Source organism: Alternaria arbusti (assembly GCF_024043155.1).
Source record: "Alternaria arbusti strain BMP 1465 chromosome Unknown scaffold_3, whole genome shotgun sequence".
NCBI classification, from domain to species: domain Eukaryota; kingdom Fungi; phylum Ascomycota; class Dothideomycetes; order Pleosporales; family Pleosporaceae; genus Alternaria; species Alternaria arbusti.
The window spans coordinates 2180050-2195990 of NW_026249943.1; the positions used below are offsets into that span (position 1 = coordinate 2180050).

Below are 15941 nucleotides of genomic sequence, written 5' to 3' on the forward strand. Positions count from 1 at the left end.
GGCGTCACCGTGCGGCGACCCGATAGTACAGGTTGGAGGCGACAAGGACTGGACATGTGATTGTAAACGTAGCAGTGTGACCACCTGATACATTGCAATGTTCTATTGAGAATCCCCACATCCGTGCACATTGCGTGAAGTGAAGGTTGAACGCGGCGATGCTTGACCGTTCTCTTTGACTAGTTTTAGCTCAACGCACGGACCACTCCACCGCGGCCTTGAACCGCGACTGGATTCCATCACTTGTACACGACACAGAGCCATTTGGCTGTATCGACACCCGCGCCCCCGAACGACCGAGAAGCCCCCCGAAGACGCACGCGAACAACCGACGCAACCACCCGGCCTGTCTCTGTGGCGCCTCGCAGTATTTCGAGCGCGGTGATAGCGTGAATGACGGCGCGCGCACCCCTCAACCGCCCTTCTGCCTCGCGGCGCGCTTTCACTTTTTGCGCTTGAGTCACACGCCTATATTAATACCTCAACTCCATTCCAACTCCCCGAACACGTCCAGCTCGACGCTTAGCTCCCATAATACCACACGCGACCATGGCCGACGAACACCCACCCCAAAATGTCGGCGGCGACTCCAACGCAGACAACGATGAGGAAGACTTCCGCAAGATCATGCAACAGATGTCGCGGGGCGCTGCCGAAGGCGAGGAGGATCTCCTGGGCGGTATCGCGGACCGGCCGCTAGATATTGGCGAGAAGGCCGACGACGCAGTCGACTACGAAGACATCAGCGATGACGACTTGCCGGACGAGGAGTTCGCGTCGGGCGAGGGCGCTGATAGCACCCAGAACTTCAGCGGAACCACTCTACAGGATTCTGGCGGCGCGGGCGACAACGAAGACGTCGACATGGACGACCTCTTCGGCGACAACCACGACGATAACGATGATCTCTTCGGCGACGATCCCAGCCACTCCGACCCGGTGCAAGAGTCTGCGCGACACGAAGACGACCCTCTCACCTCCATCGAAGACCTCGTTCAGGAAGGCTTCAGTAGTGTCGCAGAGGATAAGCCACAGTCTGCCACCCGCAACATCGCCACCAGTGTCGCACAGCAAGAGGTGGAAGAGGAAGACCCCGAGGTGCGAGAGCAGCTGGCTCTGTTCGCACAGTCTTCGCGCAAGAAAGACGAGCCGGCCGCTGCACCCGTAAAGACATCGCGAGAGGAGTTCGAGAAGATTTGGCCCAATTTTGAGGCGGACAAGCCGCCACGCTTCTTCAGTCTGGTACCTCGAAAGCGCGCTTTCTATATCCCCAAAGTTCCGCAAAAGACACCGAGACCATTCCAAACCAACAAGCTTACCTTGGACCTTGCGACGGACCAAGAAAAAAGTTTCCGGTTACATCCTACGACGACCACCGCCAAGTCAGGCCGGCAGCAAGAAGAGGAGCAGGGTGGTCTCATTCATATCACCAATACCGCCGACGAAGATGGTGATAGCGAAGATCAGTTGGAATTGGATAACCTCGACACTATCGACGACCGTGAGATGATCGGCAATGTATCCTGGAGCGACCTACGGATTGCCTGTGAGGATTGGGACGTGCCAGATGGTGCAAGCGATGTGACCATGTCCGAGGGGAACCAAGCACCAACGCCACCTGATAGCATGGGGGGCATTGACTTCGAGCAGTTATCGCCGAACAAGAAGCGGAAGCTTGGAAGCCGTGAGCAGCCCATCCAATTCTCCGTATACGATCACATGGACCTACCTGCCTGGGACGATCCCGAGCTTGAGACGGCGCGACTATCTAAGAAGATCCTTCTCGACATGAACGACCCCCATCTCCTACTGGATGTGCAGCAGCCCAGTGCAGAGCCACCAAAACCTCGGACATTAGGTGTGGGTCTCAAGCGCGACAGCCGTGGAAGTCTTGCGAACCCCATGTTCAAGCGCTACAACATCTCCAACGATGAGGCCTACGACGCGCTCAAGGAAAGCAGCCAACAGAAGGTCCGTAGTACGATTGGCCACATGAACGTTGAGCACAGCTTGCCCGCATTGAAGCTGCAATATCCTTTCTACAAGGTTGCGCTGTCCGACCGCGAACTCCGGTCCTTCCACCGTCCTACTGTCACGTTCAAGCCCGGTGAGCGAGCTAGTATCTCAGTCCTCAAATCCGTCAAAAGGAAGCACAAGAAAAACCTCAAGCCATCCGAAGCTTTCGCGTCAGCAGAAGACCTCAACATTGGCGACAACTCTGACCTCCTCCTTGCCGAGTACTCCGAGGAGTACCCCACCACGTTGTCCAACTTCGGTATGGGTGTCAAGATCCTCAACTACTACCGTCGGAAGGACATGGAAGATACTGCGCGACCAAAACCGGAAGATGGTATTGGTGAGACCTCAGTGTTGCTACCGCAAGACAAGAGCCCATTCTCGCTGTTCGGTCAGGTCGAGCCCGGCCAGCAAGTGTTGACGCTTCACAACGCCATGTACCGAGCTCCCGTGTTCAAACATAAGCCCGAACAGACCGATTTCCTTGTGAGCAGAAGCTACACTGGTGTTAATGGCCCCAAGTACTACATGCGGAATATTCCAAATCTCATGGTCGTCGGTCAGCAGTTTCCTTCTGTGGAAGTGCCCGGTACACATGCCCGCAAGGTTACCGAAGCCTCGAAGAAGCGATTGAAGATGCTCGCGTTCCGCTTGTATCGAAAGGGACAGCAGAAGAATGCGCGTCAACCTTGGGTCAGCAACGAGATGATCAAGCAGCATTTGCCTGGTACCGAGATTGCGCAGAATCGCTCTCGAATGCGAGAAATCATGAAGTACCAGAAGGACATTGGAACTTGGGAGCCGGTGCCTGGAGAGACTGTTCCCGAAGAGCCGATTCTACGAACTTGGATCAAGCCAGAAGATGTTTGTCTGATCGACTCGATGCATGCAGGTGATAAACAGCTGCAGGACGCCGGCATCAAGTCGAACGAGATCCGTGACGACGACGAAGAGGCTGACAATGAGAACGCTGATGTCAAGCTCGCGCCATGGAACACGACGAAGAACTTCCTCAACGCTTGCGCTGGCAAGGCTATGTTGGAGCTTCATGGTGACGGAGATCCTACCGGTCAAGGTCTGGGTTTCAGTTTCATCAAGGTCTCGATGAAGGGTGGTTTCAGAGATGTTGGTGAGAGTGCAGCTGATCGTCTCGATAACAAGAAGATGAAGGAGCTTGGTGGCCACAGCTACAATGTCCAGCGTCAGCAGGTCATGTACGAGAACGCCATCAAGCGCATCTGGAACAAGCAGAAGGAGAGTCTATCTGCGCAGAACCCGCCCTCCGACACCGAAGACGATGTGGACTCTGCTGTGAACCACAACAACACAGGCCGCCAGCGTTCCGAAGTCGGCACCCCGGCCGTACGTCCTGATGATGAGACCATGTCACAAATGTCTCGCAATAGCAATGCGGACAACAGCGGCAAGAAGCTCAAGATCACTCGCACTATCAAGAACAAGTACGATGAGTACGAGGATATCACGGAGGTCATCACCGACCCCGCCGTTATTCAGCTTTACATCAAGCACAAGCGACAGCAGCGTCTTCTTAACATGCGTATCGAGGACATCAAACCAACTGGCGATCCTGAAGTGGACAGGGCCCAGCAGCTGAAATTGAAGGCAGAGTTAGCGCGTCTAGCTCGCAACATTGAACGCCGTGAAGGTCGTGAAAAGGCAAAGGGTATGCACAAGTCGCAGACCGGAGAAGGTGGTGCGACTGGTGGACCAGGCAAGGGCGGAGCAACACCTCGCAAGTGCGCTAACTGCGGCGAGGTGGGTCATATCAAGACCAACAAGAAGTGCGTAGACAATCTTCCCTTTCTTCAACGAGTTTACTGACAGATTTTCCACCAGGCTCTGCCCGCTCCTCAACGGCCAACGGAAGCAGAACGATACATTCAGGGACGCAAGTGCTGCATCTCCCGCCACCGTCGTTCCTGCTACTCCATCCTTCGCCGGCTCACCGTCCTAGAACGACAATGTTACTAGCGGCACAGTGACTGACTCCATCCACTGTTCATAGTTTCGGGGCACACCATTAGTAGAGGATATGATCATGTTGCAACAACTGCTACGCATCATACCTGGTTTTTCAAGTTTGTACAAGGACGTTCGGCCTGCACAGACTATCCGACTATTAACGCATCATGTGTGGTGGTATGGGTATGGGGATTTTGAGTCTTTTTCTCTTTGAATGCATAGCATGGCGTTGGGCGGATCAGGTCAAAACGGTATTCGAAACTTGGGCTTACTTCGGTGGCTCTCATGGCGTTTATTCTTTTGTGAGCACAGGTTTTATGTGCTCCGCTCGCTACATGCGGGCAATGTAATCTGTATAACATGCTCCCTGCAGAGGGGCGGAATGAGAGTAACCAACCATCTATGAATTGTTCTTGTCCATGTTGGTGACCACGTCATTGTTTGTCGATAGATGATCTTGCCAGGTTGGCCGACTTGATCTGGCCACCCACATGTCATCTATTCCAGTAGAGTAGAGGACGTCACGTACGTTGCGAAGAAATACATGATAGTGCATCCACAGTCTCATACATTGACTATACAAGAAGATAAGAAAGAGTTGATACAGACGGCAAGAAAAAATCGCACAAAATCCATGTGAACTCTCTCGCAATGCTACGTTCACTTGAAGCAAAAATGCTTTCCCATGCAAGGTTAGTCTCCAAACACCTCCGCCAATATACACATTCCTATATTCGCCTAGAACCCCACCTCCTTTATCCTACACCACCCCATTATTCATCCAGATAACCGATCTTGCAAAATTGGTTCAGACTCCGCACATCCAACTGAGCGGTAAGCAACGCGCCGAGCATGGTCTCTTTCCGAGGTAAGATGTCTGCCTTGACTTTCCACGAGCTACCGTTGAAGTTGAAAATCTCCATGTCGTCGTCTTCATCTTCGTCATAGTCGTCCTCATCATCGTGTTCCATGTGCCCGTTTGTTTGCTGCACGCCCTTGACCAGCGGTTCGCCACCCTTTGACTTGTCACCTAGGCGTTTGAGGGTTGATAGCGCGCGATGGACGATGAGTTGGAAACCTTCCCGGTCATGGTCCATGGGCCGTTGGCCGCGATGATTTGGCGGTTGTGGGGGGTGCGGGATGGCCGCATCGGTAGCGGATAGCGACATGGCGAACTTGAGTAAGCTATGCGCCCAGCCGTCTTCCGACTCGAGCCATGAGCGACAGATACCAGTTTCGGGCCCTGGAGCTAGGCTGGCGAGTATGTCTGCCGCCAACATGCCCTGCATCAGGTATGCTTTCCGCGACTCTGCGACACGCGCTTCGAACATGCGCACCTCCTTCGGGCGTGGCTCTTTCATCTGGTACATCTTGTTCTCAATGTAGTTGCGGTCCGGCACAACGGAGATGGCGAGGGCGAAGGAACGCGTTAGGAGGTCATACGCAGGGATAGATGTTGCCTCGTTGATGAAGATTTGCTTGTAGTAGGTCCGGTTGGGATCATCGCGAGCGAGGAGTTTGGCAAGACTATCAACGGCCGAAGGAAGATAGCGTTGGATTTGCGGGTTGAAGGGTGTGAATTTGACAGGCTCAGCGGGTCGTGGAACTGGAGCAAAAGCGCAGAGAAAGTGCAACACGGCGTATGCGTCTTCACGGTTTGGCAACACAACCTTCGCGCTTGTGTTGGAGAAGAAGGTGACTACGTCCTTCATGAAGTCGAAGGTATTGATATGCGATCGTAGCAATAGTACTCGGGTTCCGACAAGCCGTATGAAGTTTGCGAGAAACTTGATCACTGGAGCGCTGACCAAAGAGTCGTGGTTGACCTCGAGGAAAGAAAGGTTTCGGAATATGGTGGTGATTGCCAGCAGCCGGTCTGCAGTACGATCGAGCATGTACTCCTTCGTACCAGCCTGTGGGAGTTCTTGTAGTGCCGAGGCTTCCTCGCGACAGTGATGTAGGACGTCCTCGTATGGGGTGAGATCGATGATATCAGTGACTTCGGGATTGTCGTTGCCCAGTATCTCCAGCTGATCTTCGGCGTACTCCACCAGCACTTCTGTCAAGTCGTCGCAGTGCGACAAATTAAACTGTACGGTGTTGTCATATGTTATGCGCGTCAAGGTATCCAGCCCCAAGCGCACCTCTGCATGTAATCCGGACTTGATACTCATGATGATGGCTCGAACGTCGATCACACCCATCTCCGGTAGTAACGGAACATTTGGTTTGTAGTTTGTAATTGTGTCGATCATGTTCTTGAAGTTGTCGGAGTCGAAGTCGAGACCTCCCCATGTATCTTGCGTCCGGTAGGCGGGTTGATAGACCCTCGTGCCATCATCTTGCTCAATCACTGGTTTGCGTTTCTCGGGTTCCTCAACGGCGGCCGAGGCTGAATCTGCGGCAGCGTTCTCTTCTTGCTTCATTGGTGACGACTGCGATTGGCCGGGCTCTTGTCCCTGAGTAGGTGTCCCTTCCAGCTGTCTGCTGAGGCTTTTTCGCGCGTTTCCGTCCGGCTGTGGTGTGGTGCCGTTGACGCTTGGTAGCGCTGCATTGCTCTGTAAAGGCGTCGACTGGTGTGGATGTGGGGAAGGGTCGAGTTGCTGATGCGGCTGTTGGGCAGGCGGAAGCGATTGCCGTTGCTGCTGTTGCTGCTTCATAGCTTCCTGTGATCTCTGTAGTTGCTGCAGATATTCCTGGTGTCCTGCAGCATTGACTTGTTGTCCCGGCATAGTCGGTCTCGTTGGCGACATCTGCTGACCCACAGAACCCATCTGGTTCATCTGGCCCATTTGACCCATTTGATTCATCTGTCCCATTTGGCCCATCTGTCCCATCTGTCCCTGCGTAGGCATACCCTTCTGTTGCATTTGCTGTTGTCTTTGCAGATAGGCGGTCTCGTAGAGGCTTAGATTCTGTTCGTATATCTGGCGCAATTCGTTGGGGGCGTTTGGAAACTGTTGTGGATGTATGTTCATCATTTGCGCGATCCTAGGCCAACCGTTTTGTTGCGTCACAAATCGATGGCCCTTGAAGCGCATGACGGCCGCGTAAAGGTTCTGGAGATTTGTTGGCCGACCGGCGCAGAGTGGCTGGTGGTTGAAGGGTCTATTATGCTGGGCCATCAGCGCCTGAACATTCTTAATGAACTGGTTGTACTGTGACTGCGGGTTCTGTGCCTGCCCTTGAGCCTGCATCATGTTCTGCTGCATGCCCGGATGCTGCATTGGGTTTTGCATTGGATTCTGCATTGCGCCTGGCATCTGCGCGCCTGGCTGCTGTCCTTGTCGCGCAGCCATGTTGCTCGCGGCAAGATTGCCCAACTGCTGCTGCTGTTGCAGGCGCATTGCGTATTGCCTTTGCGCCTCTTGCTGTCGACTCTGGAGATTTTGTGATAGTTGCACCGACTGTACGGGGAACTGGTTTCCGGAATTAGCATTGAAGGCTTGATTCATAGGTGAAGCCTGGAAGTTCATGGGTGACATCTGCGGCGCATGGGGATTTTGCGCAGGTGAGGCCGTGTTCATGCGCTGGCCTCCCATCTGGCCGGGCGCGAAGTGCTGGCTCTGCATGGTGGGCGAGGGCGTGTTAGTGAAGCCTTGTTGGTGCTGGAAGCCGAATTGGGCTTGCTGTGAAGGTGTCTGAGAGCGCGATAAAGATAGAGCGGCGCCGGACGAGTCTCGTTTCTGGGGGACCGAGGGCATGGGATTGAACGGGCGCGCGCCATTCATTTGGGGTGTTGCGATTGCGCTCGGATCGATGAAGCTCGACGGATCGTACATGCCGTTCTGGGGGGATTGGAAGTCCATGATGGTGCGCTACTGCCGCGAGCAGTCAAGAGCGGCGGCGGGCAGGGAGGGGACAGGCGCGTGAAGGTAAGGACGAGGAAGAGAGCGATAGGCGCACGTGAGTGTCTGGGTTGGATATGGCTAGTGGTCCGTCAGCACGCATGTTGATGTTTAGATGGACGCGCCTCTAGCAGCAGCCCTCCGACGAGACGCAGGCGCAGGACAGGGACGCGGCAGGCGGAGGCAGGATGAGATAATACACACCGGGCGCGACAATAGACCGACGCTAAAAGGATCTTCTCATCAGGGCACGACGGATAACGAGTGGCTTTGAATGCGGTCGATAACTTGACGCACCGCAGACGCGCTTTGCGGACTATGCGTTGCTGAGAGCGGAGGAAGGAACAGTTTTCTTGGCAGAATCCCAGCCTCTACTTACTCTAGCCTGGTCGGGAGCATCACGAGACCTAGCAGTGTCCGCGACTCCAAAACAGAGCGCACGTCGCCCGCAGAGCAGAAGCAGCCGCAGAGTCTCCAAAACAAACACGCAGGCCACAGTCGCATCCGGAGCCGTAGACGCGTTCGCGCGTTGCGACAGACCAGTGGAGTGCCTGCGTTGCCGGCAACTCACAAGCCTAGCCTAACTCAATTTGATTTGATTTCTCCGGGTCTTTGGCCGTCGTGACACGGAAACACACGTCTCTCCACTTATTACATCACTTTGTTCCTGCAGAAATGGCGCTGTTATCGCACAGCTGGGCGTCGAGAGTGGGCACACCCAGACCGCTTGACTCTGCGTCGAGAGCCCAGCCAACCGTTGAACCGCCCCAAGCTACTCCCAGAGTCAGCGCACCAGTGTCCTCGTCCGATACTTGACGCAATCCTGCCTCTCTGCTCTGCCCTTGAATACGATGCAAATTCGCAACAATCCTATACCTGTTGGTGATCGGCGCGTCACACGCCAGCAATCTACCACGGCGACTGGGGGTATACATGTCAGATTCGGCGCTTGTGCCATCGTACACACACATCGAGGCCCATACTCTATGCTGTTGTCTTCATACTCTATAATTTTCACAAAGCATTCCTCGATCAATACAGGTCAGGTAATTAGTCCCCGGTCGTTGTCGTGAACCGGCGCGGGATTTAAACACTTCAAGGGGGCCAGGTAAAACTAGACTTTAGAGCTGATTCGTACTCCACATCTGTTTCCAGCCAGAAGGAAAGGTCACACCGCGAGTTGAATAACGTCCCTCATACAGGCCCATTACATAGCTGTCTCGAGCCATGAGCAAGGGTCTTCGACTATCCCTTTAGCATACCATAGAAGCCTGGTCGCAGTGGGCACGGGTATTGACGCGCAATACCGATGTGTTACAATCTCATACTGTCCTAGTGTATAGGTCTGCCTGCGTGTAATAAGAGCGTCGTGAATTTACTTTTTCATGTGTCGCAACAGATGGCGTCTGAGCTAGCTGGCTGGAGCCCTGGAGTGATCGTCAAGCTCACGTGACGTCGGCGGCACCGCCTCGCATTGCCCGATCGCGCCTTCCATGAGCTTCATCAACATTGCGACACACAAGCACCGCCTTCACCAACATCCCGCCACAAACAATCACCACTGACGAATACTGTCTCTCACTGCTGATATCCCCCACCGACTTACAACTATACAAAGTCCATCCAGCTACTATCATCATGGCTGATACCGCCATGGAGAACCCGGCCAACACCGTCCCGCCGCACAAGAAGCAGCTCCCGTCGTCGATACCCAACTTTGATACCCTGGAGGGCTTCTCCACCGAGGGCAGCGATGACTACTCGACCTTCAAGAAGCTGCAACGTCAATTAGAGTTCGTAGCGCTCAGGCACATGGAACCGCAGGTGGCTAACAGTCGCAGGTACATCCATCTACAGGAAGAGTATATCAAAGATGAGCAACGGAGTCTGAAGCGAGAGTTGGTCAGGGCACAGGAGGAGATCAAGCGCATTCAGAGTGTACCGCTGGTGATCGGGCAGTTCATGGAGGCCATCGACCAGAAGTAAGCTTCAACACAGGCACAGCGCTTGCGTCATGACACTAACACGCGCAGCACCGGTATCGTACAATCGTCCACCGGCTCCAACTATGTCGTCCGCATCCTCTCCACTCTCGATCGCGAACTCCTCAAGCCATCGTCATCCGTCGCGCTGCACCGCCACTCAAATGCCCTCGTCGACATCCTGCCACCAGAGGCCGACTCCTCGATTGCCATGCTTGGTCAAGACGAGAAGCCAGACATCACGTACGCTGACGTTGGAGGTCTAGATATGCAGAAGCAGGAGATTCGGGAAGCTGTTGAACTGCCGCTCACACACTTCGACCTCTACAAGCAGATCGGTATCGACCCACCGCGCGGTGTACTGCTATACGGACCTCCGGGTACAGGAAAGACCATGTTGGTGAAGGCTGTAGCAAACAGCACGACCGCGTCCTTCATCCGTGTTGTCGGTTCAGAGTTCGTACAGAAGTACCTGGGTGAAGGCCCACGTATGGTTCGTGACGTGTTCAGAATGGCCCGCGAGAACTCACCATCCATCATTTTTATCGATGAGATTGATGCTATTGCTACAAAACGTTTCGATGCGCAGACAGGTGCCGACCGAGAAGTTCAGCGTATCCTGCTCGAGCTGCTCAACCAGATGGACGGTTTCGACCAGACGTCCAACGTAAAGGTCATCATGGCGACGAACCGCGCGGATACCCTCGACCCTGCGCTGCTCCGACCTGGTCGTCTCGACAGGAAGATCGAGTTCCCTTCGCTACGCGACCGCCGTGAGCGCCGTCTTATCTTCTCCACCATCGCTAGCAAGATGAGCTTGTCGCCTGAGGTAGACCTTGACAGCTTGATCGTCCGAAACGACCCCCTCTCCGGTGCCATCATCGCAGCTATCATGCAGGAAGCGGGTCTGAGGGCCGTACGCAAGAATAGGTACAATATTATCCAGAGCGATTTGGAGGAGGCATACACCAGCCAGGTCAAGGGTGCGGCAGAGGCCGACAAGTTCGATTTCTACAAGTAAGCGCATCGCTACTTGTAGGGGACATGAGAAGGGGCATGCGCCATTGTACTACTAGATAGACTAGGCCCTGGGGTCTCGTACCCTATGAGGCTATATACCGTGGTCGCTTGGGTAATGCATGAAACAACATGAATATCACCTTGACTACGCCTCGATTGCTGTTGTGTGATCTAGACGTTGCGTTTCATCTAGACCAGGGCTTGTGCACTACTAAGCTACATTCTTCACGTTCAGGCAAAAGGAAGTGGAAGAGAATATTCCCATGTTTACCACATTGGGCGAAAACACCCCATATTCTATATACTCAATCTTTGGCTTACTGCGTCTGTCGGATTGAACATGTCTTCAAGCATGGCTGTATTGTTCTAATTCGGCAAAATATGTCAAGATGGTCATTGATTTGCTACTGCGATAACAATGTATATACACAACACGCAAATCTTGTTGTTGGTGAGTGAGTAAATTTTAAGAATTATATGACGTACCAACGTAGACAATAGACTATGCAGTACAGCACAGGGCAGTTCTTGTACACGGGAAAAACTCTAGGTATTTCACGAGATTTTGCTTGATAATGTATCTAGTACACTTCTTACACGTTGACATCGATCTTGTATCGCCATCTATAAGCCATTCTAGTTACACACCAACAATATCAATGGAGACGAGCTTACTTAATTATATGCATTTATAACTTCTTTCGTCTATCTACCAGATATGCCACCAAACGCTCCTTTCTGACAGCATACCCGCTTCTCCTTCCCTTTTCCACGCCGTCTCTTCTTGGTATCAACGGCAACTCGCAACCAAAATCCACCAACAACTATTATTGCTTCTTCTCCTTCCTCCTCCATCCACCCGACTAGAAACTATCCTATAAAGACACGCAGCAGCGGCAACCGACTCCACGCACTAGCACCTCAAGTTCGGCAAAGACAGAGGCAAAGGACAACAATTGCACCGCAGGCCATCCGTTCCATTCCGTAATCCAACAATAAGGGAGAAGAGCTACATGTCTCCCAGAAAGGAAAGAGAAGAAAAAAGAGAAAAAATGTGACAAAGGAAAAGCAGGAGCGACTCGACGCCCTATAGTAACGGGCGGCGGCTCATGGTATCATGCATTCGCGACGCAAGGGAGCGACAAAGGAAAGGTCCGGTGGATTGCCAGACAGTATGCAAAAGGCGTTGTATGAGAAGTTATGGTGAAATGACGAGTTCGGTACAGATTCGTTAACCAGTTTAGCCGACCCTGATAGTGGTCTCTAATGGCGTGCGCGGTAGATCTTTGTCCAAAGAGGCTCTGGGTATGCCTCCCCTCTTGTCCTCCTTTGGTGGTGTGGGTGGTCCAGAGTGCCTGTTGGGCATGTATTCTGCGTCCTTTGCCGGTGTAGGCGGGCGCCCATCGCTACTCGCGGTGCCAGAGTCCTTCGGCGGTGTAGGCGGCGGCCTTCCCTGTGCATGATCCCTTTCCCTGGATGTAGACCTGGCTCTGGCTTCAAGTCGTGGAGGGCCGAGGTAGGGCGCTCCTGTGGGTGGTGGTACTGATGACTTCTCGCTACTCGTATTGGCAGCATGGCGATCTGAGGCACTCCGGTTGCTGTGCCCGCCAACACTTGAAGATTCACCGGCCTCTTCCACCACAGGCAGAGTGGTCCCAATCTCTCCTCTTTCCGCCGACGGACTACGTACTGCCCTCAAGTGTAGATTCGGTACGTTTTCTTCACCATGACCTTGTCGCCGCGAGCGGTCGGCTTGATGCTCGGCCTTCTCCAGGACACGGTCGGTCGACGATCGCTGCGCAGCAGTCGCATTGACACCGTCAAGGGAGAGTTCGTTGAGATCGTTTGTGGCCTCTTCCATCTTCTCACGCTCGGCCGCTTCTCTAGTCTTGGTGACACCGCTGATGAACTTGATGAATCGATCGCCGTATCGCTCGGGAGGTATAGCAGATATTTGAGACTCGGTATTAGCAATGCCTTTAATAAAGTGCTCCATACGTTTGATGAAAGAGTACTAGAGTATAATTAGTATTTGGCGAGGCCTACGCGCGGTACGCTGCAAACTTACGTGTGTCAGACAGTCGATAATGCCAAGGTAGTATATCTCCTCTCCGGGGGTTTCGTCCTCGTGAGTGGCTCGGAAGCCACCATCGTCAGAATAGAAGTAGAAGTTCCGGTTAGGATCCTCCAACTCATTCGGCATCTTGCTAGACGTCTGACCCATGGGTACTGGTTTCTGTGTCTTGACCATCTGCCTCAGTTCCCTTGCTTTCCGAGCACTCTCCAACTTCGAAGGCGTGCGCATAAGCTGATTCGGTTGGGGCTCTGGTGCCTCCTCTCCACCTGGTGAAAAGACTTTGAGTGTCTTGTCTCGCAGGTTCTCCTCGTTACCCTTTTCCAGGTCGTGGATACCAATGAGGAGCGAGTAGTCCATTATGTGTAAGCGCTGCAGCAACTTGACGTCTCTTTGCATCTGTTCAATGAACATCTTCTTCTTGGACGGCCCTAACTCAAGATGCTGGTTTCTGCGTAACCAATTGAGGTCCTTCAGTGTCGCGCGGGGGTTGGTTGCCAAGTTCTCTTCCTTAAAGTCTCGCCCAATGGTAGAGCCCTTGAGGTCGAATGTGCTGTGGATGTCTCGATGTGGGGGAAACAGGTTGTTCATGACGACGAAGTGGATCTTGCGTCCATAGGGTATCTTGACGCGATGCAGGCCGTAAAACTGGGAAAGTAGAGTGTTTGGGTTCTCCTGCACGTGGTTGTAGTAGTCCTTGAGAATCTTGCGGAGGAACTTGTGTTCAGCGTGGTGGATAGTTTTGATAATGTACTTGTAGTCGCGGGAGAAATAGAAGAAGCTGCCGCTCTTGCCGGGAGAGCCGAGCTCGGAAAGGATGTATTTGCTGGTCAGCGACACGAGATAATCGGCAGGGTCGAGCTTGAAGGTAGTGCGGAGATGGCGGAAGACCCATGGTGCATAGTCCTTGAACTTGAAGTCGTATTTGGCGGAAGGAGTAAGCTCGTTACCAGTTCTGTCAAAGTGTCAGTATTGTGCGAACGAGCAAAGATCAGAGGTCTGCCAGACGAAGTGGAGATGAACTCTAGCAGGTGCTTGATGTTGCAAGGAAAGCCGACCGGCACATACATGTCAAACGAGAACTTGTGCTTCGCGTCAAAGTCGGCATCAGTGAGATCTCGGTCCATCTTGGCGTTGGTTCGCGAGACGGTGAAGCGGATACCCGTCAACATGTTGTAGGCGGTCACCCAGTTGACGTGGTTCTGGTCGACCTTGGTGCCTACCACGACGCGGTCTTCGTCTTCGTCCTCCTTGCGCTTCCGCTTACTTGCCCGCTTCTGGCGGATGTGCTCAGCCCAGCGCGCGGCCTCATCGTCCTGGGGCACCTCGTCGAGATGCATGTCGGAGTTGACGGAGCGTGTGGTCCGACGCACAAGCGACATGGAGCCTCTCCGTTTGTGCGGTGTGGAAGGCGAGAAGCGTCCACTAGCGCTGATGACGTCGTCGGTGTTGTTCTGGGGTTCGCGGGCGCGCGATGTTTGCAGCTTGGGGACCTCGAGGGTATGACGTTGCTGCAGACGATGAGGCTGTTGAGAGGGGCTGGGGTTGTTGTGGTTGAAGGCAGGCGGGGAGGAGACGCGATGCGCTTGGCTCGGTACCTGCAGACTGGACGTGCCCTCGTCGGGTTGGGGCTGCGGCGACGGCGACGTGGGAGGATGGGAGACGGCGCCGACGTGCGGAACATAGAAGTCCCTGCTTGCTTCTTTGGTGCCGTCCTGAGCATCCATCTGGCCGAGCTCGACGTGCGTGGTGCTGCCACAGAGGCGGTCCTTGGTCTTGCTGCTGTGTATCGAGGCGAAGTAGCCGTCGTCCCTGCTCGGGCGCTCGCTCGACTGCCTCTGCGTGTCGAGCGACTTGGTGTTGGAGCTGTCGGCGTCCATGTAGTCTCCTCTGCTCCGGGCATGACGTGCGTCGTCCTGGGACAGGCGCTTGTCGATGCTCGCGGGCCTGGGTGGGCGGCCGTTTGCCATGGGCTGCATTCCATTGGCCATCTTCCCGTTCATCGCGGCAGCGGTGCCATTGGGGGGCGAGCGGTCCGAGGGCGAGCGCGCGGGGGGAGGCGGTGATGTTTGAGCATGTGCAAAGGAAGAGCGGTCGGTTGCTTCGGCGCCATACGAGGGCATCATCTGCGACTCATGGATGGTTACGCTCATCAAAGAGGCAGCCTTTCCCGAGCGCTGCGGAGGAGGGGTCGGCGGAGCGTGAGAAGCCAGTGTGTGTGTGCGACGTGTGGCTGGTGAAGGTCGGGTTGGGCGTCGTCCGGGGGATTGCGTAGTGCAGCGCCGGCAGAGACTAGGTACCAGAGCGGAGCAGAGCAGAGCAGAGCAGAGCAGAGCAGCACTGGGCGGAGGCAGCGGCGGGGCGGCAGGCGCTGGAGCAATGGGGGTCGTGATAAGAAAAACGGTGGGCGCAAGAATGGGCGTGGGTGTGTCGGCGGCCAGGAGTCGAGTCGAGCTGTGATGCTCAATAGTTGGCACTTCGCTCAGCCCTTTGCTCGCCGGGCGCGATCCGACTTCCGTCTTGCGCTAGCCTTGGCAGGTGGACAGTGCCTTATTGCGCGCTGCGAAGCCACCAGCAACATGACCACGGGCCCGGCTCCTGCTGCATTACGGCAGTTTCAATGCAGTCGGACATGCTGGGCCCCATTCACCACTGCATTGCGCTGCTTTTCACGCCCCAAAGACCCCATCGCTGCGATACTTGGATATCTTGTCTGCGTTGCGCGCGCCCGTAGAGGGAGATTGCGCGTCTGGATTAAGAACAGGCGGCATGCATCCCTCAGCCACACCAATAGTCCCAGCAGCCCGGGTGCGGCGTCATGCTGTGGCTCGCAATCACCCTATTCTTAACCATGCCGTGCCAAACAGAAGGTTATTTTCTACACCAAGCCGCACCTTGCTATTGCTATTGCTATGCAGTCCCCATCCATGCAGCCCACGTTGTCGCCCCGAGCACCGGACAACAGAGGAGGCGAGCCGGCCTTGCCCTGCGCCGCACGCTGCCCACTTCTGTCTTCGG

At 54.5% G+C, this 15941-nt stretch overlaps 4 protein-coding genes across 4 annotated transcripts; 2 read left to right on the forward strand and 2 right to left on the reverse strand.

The window, feature by feature from the left end:
- Window positions 1-549: 549 nt before the first annotated feature.
- J4E86_003408 (uncharacterized protein) lies at window positions 550-3991 on the forward strand (the record flags this gene model as incomplete). The annotated part of the gene is made up of 2 exons (XM_051443963.1): window positions 550-3818; window positions 3874-3991. 2 exons carry the CDS (start codon window positions 550-552, stop codon window positions 3989-3991), a joined length of 3387 nt encoding a protein of 1128 aa, XP_051305458.1.
- A 781-nt stretch (window positions 3992-4772) lies between these two features.
- Window positions 4773-7808, reverse strand: J4E86_003409 (uncharacterized protein; the record flags this gene model as incomplete). Its single annotated transcript, XM_051443964.1, has 1 exon — window positions 4773-7808. The coding sequence occupies one exon, from the start codon at window positions 7806-7808 to the stop codon at window positions 4773-4775; it is 3036 nt and encodes a 1011-aa protein (XP_051305459.1).
- Window positions 7809-9485: 1677 nt separating this feature from the next.
- J4E86_003410 (uncharacterized protein) lies at window positions 9486-10850 on the forward strand (the record flags this gene model as incomplete). The annotated part of the gene is made up of 3 exons (XM_051443965.1): window positions 9486-9640; window positions 9689-9829; window positions 9881-10850. 3 exons carry the CDS (start codon window positions 9486-9488, stop codon window positions 10848-10850), a joined length of 1266 nt encoding a protein of 421 aa, XP_051305460.1.
- A 1239-nt stretch (window positions 10851-12089) lies between these two features.
- On the reverse strand, window positions 12090-15049 carry J4E86_003411 (uncharacterized protein; the record flags this gene model as incomplete). The annotated part of the gene is made up of 3 exons (XM_051443966.1): window positions 12090-12863; window positions 12918-13878; window positions 13992-15049. 3 exons carry the CDS (start codon window positions 15047-15049, stop codon window positions 12090-12092), a joined length of 2793 nt encoding a protein of 930 aa, XP_051305461.1.
- Between the last annotated feature and the right edge of the window lie 892 nt (window positions 15050-15941).